This window comes from Cavia porcellus, unplaced genomic scaffold (assembly GCF_034190915.1).
Source record: "Cavia porcellus strain 051 isolate PalLab524CR breed Dunkin Hartley unplaced genomic scaffold, mCavPor4.1 scaffold_1, whole genome shotgun sequence".
NCBI lineage: Eukaryota > Metazoa > Chordata > Mammalia > Rodentia > Caviidae > Cavia > Cavia porcellus.
The window spans coordinates 195,978,611-195,997,259 of NW_026947484.1; the positions used below are offsets into that span (position 1 = coordinate 195,978,611).

An 18,649-nucleotide genomic window follows, 5' to 3' on the forward strand; every position below is an offset into this window, starting at 1 on the left:
ACCTTGTGTTTTTACCTTTGGGTGGGGGCGATATTTCAAGGCCTGCCCTTTTTCCCATAACATTGTCAATTGGATGTGTCCGGGACAAAATGGAGTCAGTGTGGCCTCTCTACACATGACATTTATAGGTTTAGGTATTTTGAATCATCCTTGCATCTCTGAGATGAGATCTTATTGATGTGTGTTCTTTATTATTTTTGTTTTCTCTCTCTCTCTCTTTTTTTTTTTTTTTTTTGTTGTTGTTGTTGTTAATTATTTTGAGACAGGGTCTTGATATGTAGTTGGGTTTGGTGTCAAACACCCTATGTAACCCAGGCTGGCCTTGCATTTCCACAGTTCTCCTGCCTCAGCCTCCTAAACTCTGAGATTATCAAACCTGGTGAACAGAATATAATCTTTTTGATGATGAGCTGCATTCTGTTTTTCAATATCCTGTTTAACTTTTTGTTTTTCTTGGTTTGAGTTTTTGTTTTGTGTTCTTTTGTTTATTGTTTTCAGACAGGGTCTTGCCGAACAGTTCAGATTGACCTTCAACTCACTTGTAGCCTATGCTGGCCTTGAATTGGTGCTCCTGCACCAGCTTCCCTTGGATTACAGGCTAGGAGCACAGGCATGCACCATCACTCGGTGGCTCTGAGTTTTGCATTGATGTCCATGAAGATTGCAGTTGTATTCTTGGTTTGGTCTTTGTCCAGTTTGGGAAGCTGGATGATACTTCTGTGCATGAACTTTGGAACACACTATCTATTTCAGTGTGTTTTAGAGCATGAGAATCATTGGTGAAAGAGCATCCTTAAAGACTTTGTAGAATTCAGCCGTGAATTCATCTGGTCCAAGTCTTTTTTTGGTTGATGGATTCTTTGTTGTAGTGTCAGTTTCATTGCTTTTTCTTAGGTTAAGCGTATTTGTGTCTTCCTGAGTCAAGTTTGGTAATTTATATCTGTCTGGGAATACGCCCATTTCTTAAAAGTTGGCTAATGTTTGGGAACATAATTTTTCAAAGTAGTTACTGTCCTTTGGATTTTGATACTCTTGTGATTTTACCTCCTTCATTTCTATGTGAGTGCAAAGTTTTTAGTTTCACCTCATCTGCTGGATGGCAGCTGGCCAGCTGTTCGAAACCACATCCTTTGCAGAGAGTTCCCTGTTTGTGCTGAGATGTTTTCCATTTCTTCTACTGTGGCCTGGAGGAATGCAATTGTTAGCACTTACTGCTCCACCATTGTGGGTGGGGAGGGCACAGTCCCTCAGGGGTAGGCAAGGCCACACTATTCTGACCACTAATCACAGAGCAGGTTGGTGAACGTGGCTCCGGTGAGTGGGTGAGCAGTGGGGCTGGAATCGGAACCTGTTTTCTTCCACCTCTGGAACAGATCTTTGTTCCACTAGCAATCTGAAGGGGCCTTTGCGGAAGTAAGACATCTTGCATGCATCCTGGATATGAGGACGTCTCTGGGCAACAGTGGTGCCTGGGACAGCAGCTGTGAGTACCTCGTACCTGGTAGTGCCCAAGGCCAGGTGAGCATGTGTAAGTTTGTCCTGAGTTTCCCTTCCACATATTAGAAGAGGAGCCAGGTCAATAGTATAAGTGACTGGCTTTCAAGGCCAGGTAACTAGACCTAAACTGAATGTGACAGGCCCAGAGCTCAGGGCTCTTCTCACCTTGCTACTTCAACAGAAAGACTCCAGCACAAGAGTTCACAGGGACTTCTGTCCCCAAGGATGTGGGAGAACCTCTGGTGAGAGCTATCATTCAGGAAGAAATGTGTGCAGGGCACATCTTTGGGACCAGTGGGTGAGTGGATGACAACACCAGAACACTAGGCGGACCCAGATTGAGGACTGACTGGGTGACAGTGACAGTGTCTGGGCCGAAGTCATGCTCTTCGTGAGAGCTCTCCTGTTAGGTTTTTTTGATGCAGTTGAGAGACAAAGACATAAAAAATGTTCATTGTAGGCACAGGAGGCTGCTGGGGACTGCAAGGACCCTCAAAAAGGTGGATCTGGGAAACAGCTTTTATGGCATTGGGCTGGGGGGTGGAGCACTTGGGTGGTTGTGGAGTTTTGGAATTGGAGGGGCTCGGTATGCAAAGGAAAGGGGAGCAGGAGGTTTATTTCTGGGACTAGAACCCAGAAGCTACTTTTGTAGAGATAGTTGTCTCTCAGGGCCGGTGCCAAGTTGTTGCTGAGGAGTGAAGAGGCCCATTGGTGCCCACAGTAAGCAGCTCACTCAGGTGACATTTTGAGATCTATGGTAAGAGCAATTCCACCTGGTGACTTACTGTCTCTAAAGCAGGTTGCCCTTTCCACTGGCTGCCTAGATCTGAAGGTCACAGCAGTGCTCTAGTACTATGTGGGTGTGCTAGAGATTAAATACAAACTGTGTGAGGTGAGATTTTCACCTGCACCCCAACAAGAATAGGTCTTCCTGTGCCTCACAACTGTGTGAATCCCACACTTAACCTGATGAGGCAGAGGTGGTGTGGGTGGGGTAAAAAGAACTAGGACCTCAACATCGCCACGCCTCGTAGACTGGGAACTCTGACCATGAGCTCAGCTTAGTGTGTCTGAGGAACATAGGGAAAATGAGAACACGGCCAAGTCCAGGAGACAGCAGGATATTGAGGTGGGTTGGGGTGACAGCAATGCCTGGAAATAAAATTTGGTGCCCTGCTTGTGTGAGGATCCTGGTCAAAGCCAGCGGGGTGTGTGTGTGGTGTGGTTTTGGAAAGCTAGCCCACAAGGTAAGGGTGCTGGGGCTGGGGATTTAGCTCAGTGGCATAAGCGCCTGCCTTGCAAGCAGGCAGTCGTGAGTTCGATCCCTGGTACCGATAAAAAGGAAAAAGACAAAAAAAAAAAAAAAAAAAAAGATAAGAGTGCTGCCATGAAGTTCCTCAGTTATACTACTATATAAACTACTGTCTACAGACAAAAGCAAGGGGAAGATCCAAAGCAACCTTTCCTATACTGTTGGGAGCCGCAGCCCCGAGCCCGGTCGCCTCACTTGGCGGACGTGAGGCCTGTAGTAAAGAGTAAAGCCTGAGGTAGATTACCCCTCCCATCGAGCACGTTAGTTTCCTGCTTACCGCATAAGCAACCCGCTCAACAATATAGTCTGCCTGGCAACTGATGATGTTAGCCAATCAGCTTGCCTTGCTTACTTTAACATGATTGGACACTGTATCCGTATATATACTGGTGCCACCCCTGGGGGGGAAGAAGAAGCCCGGAAGTAGAAGCCCAGAAGGAGCCGCGGGGAGCGGACCAAAGGAGGCTTCGGCTGGGAGCGATCCCAGGGCAGGCTGTACGGAGAAGAAAAATAAAAGAAAAGGTTGTCCACTGCCAGACTTTGTCGTGTGTCCTTCCTGCTGGCCAGGAGCGACATCGACATTTGGTGGCCCGCACGGGGACTGATCACCCCCGAGACGTGGAAGTGGACAACGCTCCAGTACAGAGCTGCGAAACAGGTGAGTTGGGGATAAGCCTGGGCTCTGGGTGGCGCGCACCTACAGGGCTTTTAGACTCCCCTCAGGCTCACGCGTAAGTGGCGGATTCCTTGGGCCTCACGCGGTGAGTAACATATTAAAAGATGGGAAACATGCTAGGTAGCAACACTAAGAGCGAGGGTGGTTGTGGAGAAAGCTCTCAAGAGCTTACAAAAGTACACAGGGTATTTGAGCAGGCCCAGTCGGGGAGCTCCCGAGAGGGGCCCGTCAAGGGGAACAAAGATGCTAAGGAGAAGGACGGGGCTCTAGCCTCGGAGTCGTCTGACTCCGAGGACGAGGGAAAGTTAAATGGCAAGGAGGCCAAAGAGACCAGCTGTCAGGAGCCTAAGTCGCTCGATAAGGAGTCGCAGGGTTCTTTCCCAGTAATTCAGGGTACCACAGAGCCATTTGTTGACTTTGTGGCCCGAATGCAAGATGCTGCCGATAAGATATTTTCTGATCCGGGAGTGGCTCGACCGCTGGTAAGGCAGCTGATTTTTGAGCAATGTACAAAGGAGTACAAGGCAGCGATAGCTCCTCATAAGAACAAGGACCTCAACGCCTGGATTAGGATATGTAGAGAGATAGGGGGGCCGCTCTCCAACTCGGGAGTGGCTGCTCTCCTGGCCGCGGCTGTACAGCAGAGGGGACCTCGCGGGTTAGAAGGGGAATGTAAGGCTAAAGGGTGTTTTGCCTGTGGGGAGCCAGGACACATTAAACGTCATTGCCCAAACAATGCAGATGCTAGGCCTCGCCCTAGGAATGAAGAACCATATGTTTGTGGGCGATGCAAGAGGGGATCACACAAAGCTGAGGAGTGTAGGTCGGTCTTTGATGCTCAGGGCAACCGTATTTGTGGACGAGATGCTAGAGGGCCAAAAAACAGCCAGAGGGGGCCCCCTTCACAGGCGGGCCCCCGCCCCAGAGACAGGACAGCTCAGGATGGCAGCCTTCAACAAGGGCCACCCCTGGGTCAGCAGGTGTGGACCTCAGTGTCGCCTCCAGACTTATATTAGTGCCTGATATGGGTGTTCGAGTGGTTGAAACCACCTTTAAGGGACCGTTACCCGAAAATTCCGTGGGTCTGGTGATCGGGAGATCCTCCACGGCCCTTCGGGGTCTCATAGTAGTCCCGGGGGTCATAGACTCAGACTACACAGGACACATTAAAATTATGGTTCAATCTCTTGTGGGTACTATGGTAATCAATAAAGGAGACAAGATAGCGCAGCTCTTGCTGCTCCCCAGTCTCCACAAGAGATTCCCCTCAAAGCAGAAAATTAGAGAAAGTCAAGGTTTCGGTTCCTCAGGGGAAGTCTTCGAGGGACTCCATATAATACTTGATAAAAGGCCCATGCTCTCACTTAAGGTCAATGGCAAGAATATAACAGGGCTCCTAGACACAGGAGCTGACCGTTCCATTATCTCTAGAAAGGATTGGCCCTCCAACTGGCCCACCAACACTGCAGATAACACGCTGCAGGGCCTGGGGATGGTGTCAGCTCCTCAGGTTAGTGCTTCAACCCTGTTCTGGTGCGATGAGGAGGGTCATCAGGGCCATTTCCAACCATTTGTGTTGCAGTTGCCAGTGTCTCTATGGGGAAGGGACATCCTCACTCAGATGGATGTCACGCTTACGTCAAACTGCTCCCCCCAGGCTAAGGATATACTCAGGAACCAGGGATATACCCCCGGCAAAGGCTTGGGCAATGCCCTACAGGGTCGGACATCCCCAATACCAGTAGAGAACAAAAAAGGTAGGCAAGGGCTGGGTTTTTCTTAGGGGCCGCTGAAGAAGCTCTCCTACCCACTTCGATCAAAATCACCTGGAGGTCAAATGATCCGGTTTGGGTACCTCAGTGGCCCCTGCCTAAGGAGAAGCTATTAGCCTTGTCAGAAATAGTCAGTACACAACTTAGATTAGGACACATTAAGCCGTCAACCTCCCCATGGAACACCCCCATTTTTATAATTAAGAAAAAGTCTGGCAAATGGAGGCTGCTCCATGATCTAAGGGCGGTCAACGCGCAGATGCAGTCCCTGGGGGCGGTCCAGAGGGGGCTGCCAGCTCTCTCAGCCATCCCTCAGTCCTGGCCAGTTTATGTTATAGATCTTAGAGACTGTTTCTTCTCAATCCCCCTGCATCCAGAGGACACTCATAGGTTCGCCTTTACTTTACCCACCATTAACCAAGAAAGCCCTGATCTCAGATACGAGTGGATAACGCTGCCCCAAGGTATGGCCAACAGTCCCACTATGTGTCAGATTTACCTTGATTCCCTACTGGCCCCCCCTACGGAAATCCTTTCCCAAGATAAGATGTGTGCATTACATGGACGACCTTTTGCTCAGCGGCAGGGACCCAGACATGCTAAATAATATGCTCGGCCAGTTGGTCGAGGCCCTGAGACAAGCTAATCTGCATGTTGCCCCCGACAAGATTCAGGGAGGAGAAATGGTGACCTACTTAGGCGCGAAAATCTCCCCTATGCTAGTCTCTCCACAGAAGGTCACCATTAGGACGGATGGCGTTAGGACCCTAAATGACATGCAAAAACTATTGGGAGATATTAATTGGATTAGGCCATATTTACATATACCAAATTCAGATCTCAAACCCCTGTTCGACCTTCTGAAGGGAGACCCAGATATAGCCTCCCACAGGAGGCTCACTCCTGAGGCAAGAGCTGCCTTACAGAGAGTGGAAAAAGCCTTAGGTGGGGCTACCTTACACAAAATTAAACCAGGGCGACCCTTTGATGTCTGTTTGCTACAGACTAGTCTACAGCCCACAGCGGTGATTTGGCAGAAAGGACCATTACTGTGGATACACCCTAAGGTCTCACCTGCAAAAGTCATAGAGCATTACCCGGAGGCAGTCGCTTCATTGGCCCTTGAAGCACATGATAGAGCTGTCCAACATTTTGGCTCAGGACCACAAGCCATCCGAGTACCCTATACCGCCAGCCAGATCAAGACCCTGGCTGCCTGCATAGATACATGGGCCATTCTGAGATGTGTTTTCCATGGGGATATAAACAATCAATACCCTAAAGACCCTATCTTGTCATTTGTCACTCAGCACCCTATAATTTTTCCAAAGGTTACTGCCTCTGAGCCATTAGTCCCAGCAACTACAATATACACAGATGGCTCCAAGACGGGGATAGGCGCCTATGTGATCCTAGGCAAGCCCCCGGTTACCATACAATTTGAACCTGATCAGCCTCAGGTGGTGAAACTGTAGATCGTTAAAATGATTCTTAAACGGTTCTCAGAAGCCATTAATATTGTCTCCGATTCTAGGTATGTGGTCAATGCTATGCAAGTGCTTGAGACTGCCGGTTTAATTAGATCCACTTCCACAGTGGCTGGGCTGTTCCTGTCTATCCAGACATTGCTTCAGAACAGACACCATAAGGTCTTCACCACCCACATAAGAGCACATACATCCCTGCCGGGGCCTATGGCACAGGGGAATGCGGCTGCTGATACTGCCACTCGCCCGTTATGGATTTTTACCTTACTAACACCAATCGAGCGAGCCCGTGCCTTCCATGATAAGTTTCATGTCAATGCCAGGACACTAGCAAACCATTTCCATGTTTCCAGAGCAGATGCACGAGATATCGTGCGACTATGTGACTCCTGTGCCACATACAAACCTGCCATACCGATGGGAGTAAACCCTCGAGGTCTGATCCCTGGTGATGTTTGGCAGATGGACATCACACATATACAGGAGTTTGGGACTCTTAAATATGTTCATGTTTCCACAGACACCTGTTCTCACGTCATATTCGCAACAGCAGAAACAGGTGAAAAAGTGTCTAATGTGATCAATCATTGCCTGGCGGCTTGGGCCGCATGGGGCAAACCAAAAATATTAAAAACTGATAATGGACCAGCCTATATAGGCAAAGCCTTCAATGAGTTCTGCAAAATGATGGAGGTTCAATTAAAACATGGTATCCCATACAATCCCCAAGGTCAAGGAATCATTGAGAGGGCTCATAGAAGCCTCAAAGAAATTTTACAAAAACAAAAAGGGGGAGTAGGCCAAGGCCTGGCCCCAAAGGCACGATTATCCATGGCACTATTCACACACAATTTTTTAAATTTAAATAATGATAATTGCTCCCCAGCCGTGGAGCACTGCAACCCTTCCCCCAACCATAAAGGGTGGGTGAAGTGGAAAGATGTCCTGACAGGACAATGGATGGGCCCGGATCCAGTGGTCAGCTGGAACCGAGGCGCGGTTTGTGTTTTCCCACAGGAATCGGGACGAGAACCACTGTGGGTACCGGAGAGACTGACACGGGCGACAAAGCCCTCGACTGAAGATCAGACCTGCCCTACCGGAGATCCATCACAGACCAACCAACAAGATGAATAGAAATAGCGGTAGCCCGAAATGGACAAGAAGATCCTCAGGCATATGCATGGCTCGCTCGCCTAGCCTACGACCGAGTCTAGGGGTGGTGAGCTTCCCACACTCCTCCTCTAAAAAATTATGACATAGCTGGGTAGGAGAGTCAATGACGGGTAAGAGCATGCCTCCCCAGCATGACTCAACCTAAGACAGGCCCTACCCCATCCTGCACGTAAGCCGCTGGACTGTTAGATGCTGCCCAGGTCTAAATTTCTCTCCGAGGGGATTTCTTTACGGAGAGGAAATGAGTGCAAGCTTGTGTGCATCCAGGTTCCGTCCAGTTTGTGCCTGGCCCTAGAAAAAGGACGAGGGCCTCAGGGCCTTGGCAGACCATGGGACGGCCGACCAGGGTCTAAGCCAAGGACCTACGGTGGGCCTACGCATAGGGCATAAGCCTCTGCACCCAGTCCAGGAAGGGCTACGATGCGCACATTTATAAAAAAAAAAATAAAAAAGGGGGAGATGTTGGGAGCCGCAGCCCCGAGCCCGGTCGCCTCACTTGGCGGACGTGAGGCCTGTAGTAAAGAGTAAAGCCTGAGGTAGATTACCCCTCCCATCGAGCACGTTAGTTTCCTGCTTACCGCATAAGCAACCCGCTCAACAATATAGTCTGCCTGGCAACTGATGATGTTAGCCAATCAGCTTGCCTTGCTTACTTTAACATGATTGGACACTGTATCCGTATATATACTGGTGCCACCCCTGGGGGGGAAGAAGAAGCCCGGAAGTAGAAGCCCAGAAGGAGCCGCGGGGAGCGGACCAAAGGAGGCTTCGGCTGGGAGCGATCCCAGGGCAGGCTGTACGGAGAAGAAAAATAAAAGAAAAGGTTGTCCACTGCCAGACTTTGTCGTGTGTCCTTCCTGCTGGCCAGGAGCGACATCGACACTATACGGTGATTTCAAATATTCAGTTTCTGTACAGAGAAGATTTTGCATCCTTCTGATGGTTTCACAGCATTCACAACCTGCTGAACATTTGTGCTAAGTAAGCGTTCTTTGTGTTGGCCTGCTTTCCTGGTAGTCACAGTACTTTTTTTTTTTTTGAGGTCATGAGTTCTATCCCCAGTTCTAAAAAAATTGATGAATTAAGAGCTTAATTCTGGCCTTTCGGCCGGAACCGCCATTTTCCAGTAATTCGCCAAAATGACGAACACAAAGGGAAAGAGGAGGGGAACCCAGTATACGTTCTCTAGGCCTTTTAGAAAACATGGAGTTGTTCCTTTGGCCACATACATGCGAATCTACAAAAAGGGTGATATTGTAGACATCAAGGGAATGGGTATGTAGTGAATCTCATGGACGTGTTCACCCTTTGAAACCAACATCTCCTTTGATTGCCCCCCTCTTTGTTCTCTGAGGGGAAAACTGGGAACCCTAATGACAGATTGCAAAATAAAGATGCAAATAAACACAAAACCATAGAGTGCATGGTATTTTCTATGGCCCACGGGTGGGCTGGTGCCCCCCCTCCCTGGAGAAAATTGTGTAAATGAGGCCAGGTGGTATTGATTCTCCCCACCGCCACCAGGAAGGAGGCCCAAATCCCATGTGGTGACCCTATCTAGGGGTGGAAGCCAGACATTCCTAAAAGCTACGTCTGGAGATGCAGCAGGGAATTGCTAGGGTTAGGGTTAGGGTTAGGGTTTGCTTTGTATTATTTTTTGATTATTTATTTTGAGTGTTTTATTTGCTTGCTTACTTGCTTTTTGAAGATGGGGGTCTCCCTGAGTAGCTCAGGATAGTCTCCTTGAAATCACTACAGGGACCAGTCAGACCTGGAACTTACCATGATCATCCTACCTCAGCCTCTCAACTAAGTGCTGCCTGCTGTGAGGAGATGAGCCTCCAACAGCTGGCCCAAGCCTTTGGTGTAGAGACAGCCTGGCTGAAAATTCCGATCCTTCTTTCTTTGGCCTTTCCGAGAGAGGGCCTGATTTTGCTTCTGAATGTGGACCACTGGGCCTGGCTAACTCTGAACCCCTGACTCAAGAACAGAACAGAGCAGCATACTGAGTGGGCTGTGGCCAGGGATGGTGGGGGAGGAGCGAGAGTTGTGCAGGGAACATGGCACCGAGTGTGAAGTCTGGTGGATTTCTTATGGTTTGGACGTGGGTAAAGTGGGATGTGGTGCCTCGCTGGTTGCTCTGCTGGCACTGCTGGGATAATGGAGCCGGTGACTGCTTTTTGCTTGACTGAGCCTGGTCACAGGTATTCTTCCTGAAGTGCTAGCTGCTATCTCATCTGAAGAGTATGGAATCATAGCAATCCAGAAGAAATTTTGGGGGACAGCCTCTCCCTCATACCCCCACCCTTGTACCTACCCTGGGATTACTGGCTGGCCCACATATGTGCCACCACATTCTCCCTGCTGAGAGCTTCGTTTCAGAGTCTACATTGTACATTAGAGACTTCACGTTTCCCTTGCCCAAAAGGGGAGGAAAAGTCCTTGACTGGTAAGCAGTTATGTGTTTTGTTTAGTTTTTTGTTTGGCCTTGACAAGGAGGCAGGCACCCAAGGAGGGGGAAGGGAGGGAGGGGAAGGAAAGGGGGGGAGGGAGGGAGGATGGACCTTGCCATGTAGCTCAGGGGAGTCTTCACAGATTGGCCTTAAACTAGTGGCTGGTGACATTCCTGTCATTCTTAGCTTACCTAGGGCCAGAGTCAAAGGCCTATACACCACTTCTTTGCCTTGAGCTACATTTCAGGCCCAGAACAGTGGGGTGGGGTGGGGTGCCTGGGCAGCACCTTCCCCCAATATCTGCTCAGGCAAGTCCCTTGGCTTCCACCTTGTCCCCCATGACCCTGGGCAGTCATTGTCCTGTTCCATCCCCCTCTCCTGTGTGCTGAACAGCACTCATCTATATATGCTTAAAGGTGGTAAAGACGATAAATCAGATGTAGGTTTTGCTGAGTGCTAGGTAAGTACCAGCTTCTTCACTTGGGCGTGCCCCAGCCCCATGTGGGATGTGTTTCCCACCACCACCACCATGGTAAGGACAACAGGCAGCACCAAGGCGATTGATGACAACAGTGGGTATTGGGTATGGGGGTGAAGGCCTAGAATCCTAACCTAGCACTCAAAGACAAGGAGAAAACTTGAGTCAGTCATGAAGACTTGACTTCTTTGCAGATTTGAGCCCAGTTCAGTGATTTAGGGAGACACTGTCAGAACATTCTGAAGATAAAACTAAAGGCAGGCGAGGCAGGCAGGGCAGGGTGGGTGGGGGAGGTGCAGCACCAGCTCTGTCAAAGAAGAGACCTGAGTTTCATCTCCAGCACTAAATAAAATGAGAGAAGGAAGAAAAACCAAGACAGACCAAGAGATGAGGCGGTCCTATCCCAGCGTGCAGCTCAGGCCAGATCACATAAAGACAACCGCTGGGGAAGCAGAGCCAATGTCAGGTGGGATCCAGTGCAGCCTCACCTCTCACTTCGTGCGTGGCCCTGGTTTGGACTGGCCTGGCCTGGGAAGTGACCAGCTGGCCCTGGCTGAAAGGCAAGAAAGGAGGAAGGAAGGAAAGAAGGAAGCAAGCCCAGCACATCTCTGCTCCACTGTTCAAAGACTTTCTTTACATCAAGTTGTCACCAGGGATTTAGCTCAGTATTGTAAGCTCTTGCAGCCTAGGAAACAGTAAACATGAGGTCGTGGGTTCAATCCCCAATACCACAAAAAAATTAATTAAATAAATACAACAAAATTAAAAAATAAAATAAGCTGGCGAGGTGGCTCCCAGCCAAGTGTAATTTTAGCACTTGGGAGGCTGAGGCAGGAGGATCCTTGTCAGTTTGAGATCAGCCTGGAGGATCCTTGTCGGTTCGAGATCAGCCTAGGCTACAAAGTGAGCTCAAGGCCGGCCTGAACTGCATAGAGAGACCCCCATCTCAAAGATGCAAAAATAAGTAAATAAATAAAAATTAAATTAAATCAAGTTATTGACAGACTGACTGACTGACCCATGGCTGCCACTGTACAAGGTACAGTAGTCAGTTCAGTGTGGCTAAAGGTATGTCTCAAAAATAAAAAATGATAAAAGGAAATAAAAGGATGCCATTCAACCACCTGCCTGGTAAGTGCAAGGTCATGACTTTTATCCCTAGTACCAAAAACAAACAAACAAGCAAACAAAACAAGTATGCCATTCACAGTCCTCTGAAGGTTTGCGTTGCAGCAGAATCCTCTTAAGGCTCTTGCCAGCCATTATTACCGATGATGGGATAGAAATGAATCCTGCACAGGCTGCCAAAAATCCTTTCCTAAAGTGTGGTTCCATTTGAAACAGTAGTGTGGTGTGGGGTTAGGTGGGTGTGGTATGTATGGCTGTAATCCCAGCACTGGCTAGGGAGTTGGAGGCCAAGGATGACAAGACACTGAATTGGAGACATGCCAGGGTCCCATAATGAGCTCAAAGTCAGCCTAAGTCTGTGAACCTTCCCTCAAAGTTGTGTCAGAAGTTGTTAGCCTGAAGCTGGGTTAGAGTGGCGCATGCCTGTGATCCCCCAGTTGGGAGGCCTGAGGCAATCAGATTGCTGTGACTTCGGGACGAACCCGGGCCATGTAGCGAGTTCAAGGCTGACCTGAACTAAGTGATGAGACCCTGTTGCCAACATCAACTGCCAACAGCCACAACCATATAAACAACAGAAATGTGTACACAAAAAAACACCCAGAGAGGGGTTCTAGTAAAGATGGCAAATAGATAACAGCAGGGTACACAGGCTCACTGAGATAGTCAACTTAGACTCCAAAGTTAATGCAGCATAGAGAGTCCCAAACAGAAGGAGATGGAGCCACCCCACCCAGGGACAAACTAAGCTGAGAGAAACCAATTAAAGATATAGTCCTGGTGCTACTATCGGAACAGCTAAAGGCTCAGTGCGCCTGCTACAGCGCTTGAATTCGCACAGCCGAGACTTACTGATCTACTGAAAGCCTGCTGCTTCAACTCACTGGAGATGCACTGACACTGAGGTCAGGGGTCAGCGAGCCCATCGGAGAGCTAAGCTGCATGGACCTTCGGTGAGTGGTGGGAATAAAACCAGTCCACAGAAAAAGGGGCTCCAACAGACAACATTCATTCTGGGGCCGGGCAGATTGGCGAGAACAAGGAGCAGCAGTGACTTCAGTCAGCTGCTCCCTTCTCAAACAGGATTGGTGGGGTGAGCTTGACCTGGGTCACTCCCCAGAGACTGAGACCCACTAGGTTAGCCCAAACCAAGTCCCTATGCCTGGCAGTGCACGCTAATGCAGTGAAGTGCTCAGCAGGTTGCCTGACCCAGAGGGGAGGGCCCAGCATACACTGCCTCTGTTTGTACCTTCATAGTACACTGTAGAGGGCAGAAGCACCTAGTCAGCGTGCTTCAGACGAACTGTAACAGACAAAGAAAGAAACTGGGGCCTCCTATATACACCTGTATGGAAGGAACAAAAATTATGAGAAGAGGAAGCAACAAGAAAGGGTCCCCAACCCCCAACCCTGAGAACATTGATACAGAAAAGGTAAATTCAAAGGAGATTGAGAACAGCAAATATGCAATATCAGACACGGCACCAGTGGACATAAAGTGATATCTTTGGAACCTGATAGATAAGTTCAAAAGTGAAATATTTAACCAAGTAAAGCCAGATATAAATAGAATAATAAAATAAATTCTAAGCATCTCTCAAGAAGACACAGATGGGGGGCTGGGGATTTAGCTCAGCGGCTTAAGTGCCTGCCTTACAAGTGTGCAGTCATGAGTTCGTTCCCTGGTACCAATAAAAATGAAAAAGACAAAAAAAAAAAAAAGATACAGATGGAAGAATGGAGAAACAAAAAAGGGGAGATGGAGAACCATTTGATGGAGAATATAGAGAAAACAGAATACATGAAGCAGATTCAAAGAGATTACCAGGAAATTAAAAATTCCATTGAAAGCTAGCAAAACTGCTTGAAAGAAACTAAGGATAGATTATCCAAACTGGAGGACAGATTTGTAATGTGGGATCATGAAAGAAAAAAATTTCTTAAAAATAACAAGGAAACAAGCAGTAACAATACAAAGGCTAGAAGATGACAAGAAGATCTATAACTTAAGAATAAAGAATGTGAATGATGAAATACAAACAAAGGAAATACAAAGGCTATTCACAGAAATAATTAAGGAAAACTTCCCAAACATAGGAAAAGGAAATGATATTCAGATGTATGAGGCTTACAGAACTCCAGCCACCTACAACCAGAACAGAACTACACCCAGACATATAATAATCAAGATCCCAGAAATCCAATATAAGAACAGAATATTAAAAGCTGACAGAGACAAGAAGCAGATTACTTCCAAGGAAAAGCATATCAGAGTTACAGCAGACTTCTTGGCACAAACCATCAAATTGAGAAGACCATGGAGTGAAGTATTCCAAGCCCTGAAAGAAAGTAACCTCCAGCCCAGATTGATGTATCTTGAAAAAATTGTCTCTAAAAATTAATGGATAAACAAGATGCTTCCAAGATAAAGAGGAGCTGGGGGAATTTGCAACCACCAATCTAACTCTACAAAGAATACTCCAGGACATTCTAAAGAGAGAAAAAAATACCAGGATTTCAGGAACAGTGACAGAGAGGCCTCAATGAATGGAGCAGAAAGTGAAAAGAAGACAAACACAACTAATGATGGAAAAAGAGCACAAAAGAAGTGAGGCAGAGAAGGTTGGATATAATTTCTAATATAGATGTCCTAGATAAACTAAGTTAAGGATAAAAAGAGGGAATCACAGGCAGAGTGGATCAAGAGGTAGAGTCCACTGAGATATCTTTATAGGGTATATAATTAAGCTGAAGAAGGGTATATGGACCAAAAATCAAATATGAGAAAACACAACTCTATGTGATAGGAAACCAGAGAGTAATAGGGGAAACTGGACCAATATTTATGGATAGGTTGGAAAGACAGACTTTAATAGGTAAAGAAATACAACTAGAGATCAAGCCCAGGAGTGAGAAAGTTTGGAAATCCTTAGGTAAATACCAAGTTGCCACCCCAATATAAAACCAAGGGTGTTGGGGAGACTCAAAAATGTACAGTACACCCTGGTGGAGTTAAAGGTGGAGGAATAGTCTTTAAAAAGACAGCAGAATATATTGCTAATAGTGTATCAGGGCTTAAAACCCATATTACTCACACCACTCTGCTGAGATAGAGCTTATTCTGTCCCAGTTTGTATACAAGCACTAGCTCTGAGTACACAGATAGCTATCCCCAAAATTTCAGGATATAGCACAGTAATCATCCTTAATTTCCTATTAACTTAATCTGTATCCCTGTATACTGTTATATCATGACTGATCATAGTTAAACCTGATTTTTTTGATTGCTGATTGTTATTGACAGATTTTATTCAAAACCATTAAGGTTGATAGTATCAAGTCTGAGAGTTTAGACAATTACATTGAAAATGATGATGATTCACTATGATACCCATTCTGGGTTGATTACTACCTGTTTTGGTAGTTCTACACTATCTACAAAATTGTATTTTTATTAATACTGTTATGTACTTATATATTTAATAATACTATATCTGATGATATAGCCAATTCTGTTGATAACAATAGACAACATAGTAACCATGATAGAACTCCTTGTACAGCAGTTTTATATGTCTTTTTAGTTTTATGTTTCTATAGGAATATGTTTTGTTCTGTCCTGCTTTGTTCTGTTTCTCCCTCTAATATAGAAAGGATAGAAATACATGTTAAGGCTCATGCTTGTGTAAAACCTATAAACAGTTTAAGAGAATTGATCTTATGACATATGATGAAATGAACAAATACTTTGAAGGAAAAAAAGGTACTACAGCATCCAGTGCTGAGTCCGGAGTGTCATAGTGTGAAATCCAGCAATACTATTATTCTTTGTTCAGAGTGATTTTAATCTGCTTCAGTTTATTTAATCTCAACATAAATGAAGATATGAATAAATACATGTATGTTTAAGAGTATAGGATTGATAACCATATTACTAAATTTTATTAGATAGTTGTACAAACAAACCCCCACACTCAAGTTTAAAAAATGGGGCAAAAACATATTTTTTTTCTAAGCAACACTGATTTATTTTATCCTGAGCCCAGTGACACAATGCAGTTGGAGTTTGCAAAAGTTGTGTGTCTCTCTCAAAGTTTGCAGCCTTTATGTACACATCACAGTTTGCAGAGTAAGAGGTTATGGGAATGGATCAGGAAAACTGCTAATGAGGAAGACCTTTGTTTCCCTTAGCAGAGAACAGAGAAGTCTAGCAGTAATTAACAATCTTTTGTCAGCTTATTTTAGCTCCACATCTGTTATTTGCAGAGGGCAACAATGGTTAACATAGCGATTAGGTCAGGTTTTGGGGGATTTACAATTCTTTATAGAGGTGAGCATTGGTTAACATATCAATTAGGTCACCCAGAGGAAAAAAAAGATGCATACAGTACAGTACAGCAGCTTTACAGGTACTTTGGTCATATAAACATAATGAAGCTCTTTTTGCTAGTGTACAGCAAGTTGAACAGAATTACTTGCAGTCTTGCTGTTTGAATTCCTATTTTTATGTTCCACTCTTGTATCTTGAACAACTATTGTAAGAGGACAATATGTAAACATCAACAAGTGATTTATTACTATTTTTTTCATTGAAAGTACGTATTATTTCTACCCATTTTCTGGTTTTTTTTTTTTTCTTTCTTTAAATAAAATTTTAAAAATAAACATCCAGAGAAACACAAAAGTGTTAGTGTCTCTTACTTGGAATGTAAAATTATCTTTCAGGATACCTATGGCTATTTTTGCAGCCATGAAAAGAGGAGTCACAATCGGACAGGTAACATAACAATGAAAACATCAAGAGTGAATGAATGAAACTTGAATGGTGATTCTTCTGTGTGTCCCCTTTCATTCTCTTGTACTCGTCACATGAACAGGGAGTGGGGAATGGTGATGGACAGACGAAAGGACAGTACCACCACTGGCATGGAAGGTTTTACATTGCTCAACCTACACCTCGTGACACAAATAGGAAATTCATTTATTTATCTATGGCAAATGGATCCTGCACATGTGCTCCACCACTGGGGGGGGAGGGGAAGCAGGCCCCCCTGGCTCCCCCCTTCCAATGACTGTTTGTGAGAGCCTATGGAAGACTAAGATTTCCTAGACAGCTATATATCATGTGACTGTCCTTTAAGGGTTTCTGTTGTGTTGCCATTGGGTTTTTTGTTGTTGTTGTGCTTCACTTTTGGGTTTTTTTGGGGGGGGGTATTTTGTTTTGTTTGTACTGGGGATTGAACTCGTGACCTTATGCTTACCATGCAGGTGTTTATGCCACTGACTGAGCTAAATCCGGAGCTGTGCTTCAGTTTTAGGTAAAAGAGGAAGTAGTAGTAATAGTAGTAGTAGTAATAGTAGTAGTAGTAGTAGTAGTAGTAGTAGTAGTAGTAGTAGTAGCAGCAGCAGTAGTAGCAGCAGCAGCAGCAGCAGCATGGCTCTAGGGAAGGTGGGGCTGTGCTGCCTTCACCCCCACCCTCCTGGGGGTGGGAGGGTGCGGTCACCAGAGCTCAGAAGAGAAAAACTCTGCATAATTTGCAGAGAAAGAACAAGAAAACAATAAAACAACAGTAAGCAAAACTAAAAACAGAACAACTTGCAGAGAGTTCTGAGAGGGGACCAAAGCAGGCTGTATGAGGTGGGAGGATTGTGGATGCTCACTCTATAGTGTGAATGAAAAGAGAAAGAAAAAGGAAAAGAAAATAGGAAAATCAAACTTATTCAAACAGGATACTGTGCTGCAGGCCTAGAATGCCAGCACTGGGAAGGTGGGGCAGGGTGGTGGGGGAGAGGAATCATCACGAGTTCAAGGCCAACCTGGGCTACTTTGTAAGTTTAGGGGTAGCCTGAACTGTGTAGAGAGGCTCTGTCTCAAAAAAAGAAAACTAAATAAATGGAATATCTAAAGGAATATGCTGTGATGGCTCGGACTCCAGGATAAAATCCAAGGAAGCAAGAAATTAAAATTTAGGGAGTAAAGGCTTTATTTTAGGCCAGGCCTGGTGACGCAGCCTCTGGGAGCCAATATGGAAGACTGCACACCTTACAGCTAAAGGGTTGGGTTTTTAAAACCAAAAAAAAACCACAGGAATGTTGTGAACTTTGACACAGTTTGATAACATCTGGTATTCTTGGTATCTCTTGTGACTTCCTTATAATTAAACGTTTCTTAAGGAACCGCACATTTTATTACAGTTAGGCTGAAGGGGGTGGGGGGATTACAAGAAACTGAAACTTAAGGCTTTTATGGGAAATGGAGACTTAACCTAAAAAGAATGGGGGGGGGGGATTTACAAGGAGCTGAGACTTAAATCTTTACTGGAAATGGAATTTTAATCTCTATTGAAACAGTGCATACAGAACAGGAAGGAGGTGCATTGGTTAGAACAAGGCTACAACAATGACTTAATGTACCTTACTACATAATGAATATTTGTAAGCAAATATTGAATTTCCTCTAATATATTGTCTATCCTTATACCTATAAAACCAACAGACTGTGTTTTGCACTATCCCAGAGGTTTACTTGTCTGGATTGAAAAGTACATATCAGTGCGTACCATCAGAGGGCAGTGACACGCTACTTTACAAATAACCCATTCGGCTCTCTGATGGAAGGTCTGTGTGATAACAAAGTGAAACCGAGAGAATCTGGAGTTGGAGATTCAGC

At 45.8% G+C, this 18,649-nt stretch overlaps 1 protein-coding gene across 2 annotated transcripts in view; it reads left to right on the forward strand.

Annotated features, from left to right (window-relative positions):
- The window catches only part of LOC106027917 (endogenous retrovirus group K member 7 Gag polyprotein-like), a 33,762-nt gene extending 28,823 nt beyond the window's left edge, over positions 1–4,939 (forward strand). The window contains exon 4 of one of the 2 annotated variants that reach the window (XM_063226827.1): positions 3,377–4,939. In XM_063226827.1, coding sequence (XP_063082897.1) covers positions 3,590–4,501 — 912 coding nt within the window. In that variant the 5' untranslated portion in view covers positions 3,377–3,589 and the 3' untranslated portion in view covers positions 4,502–4,939. Of the gene's footprint in view, positions 1–1,389 lie in introns of both variants that reach the window. The other variant, XM_063226823.1, reaches the window with a different exon arrangement.
- The last annotated feature ends 13,710 nt before the right edge of the window (positions 4,940–18,649 follow it).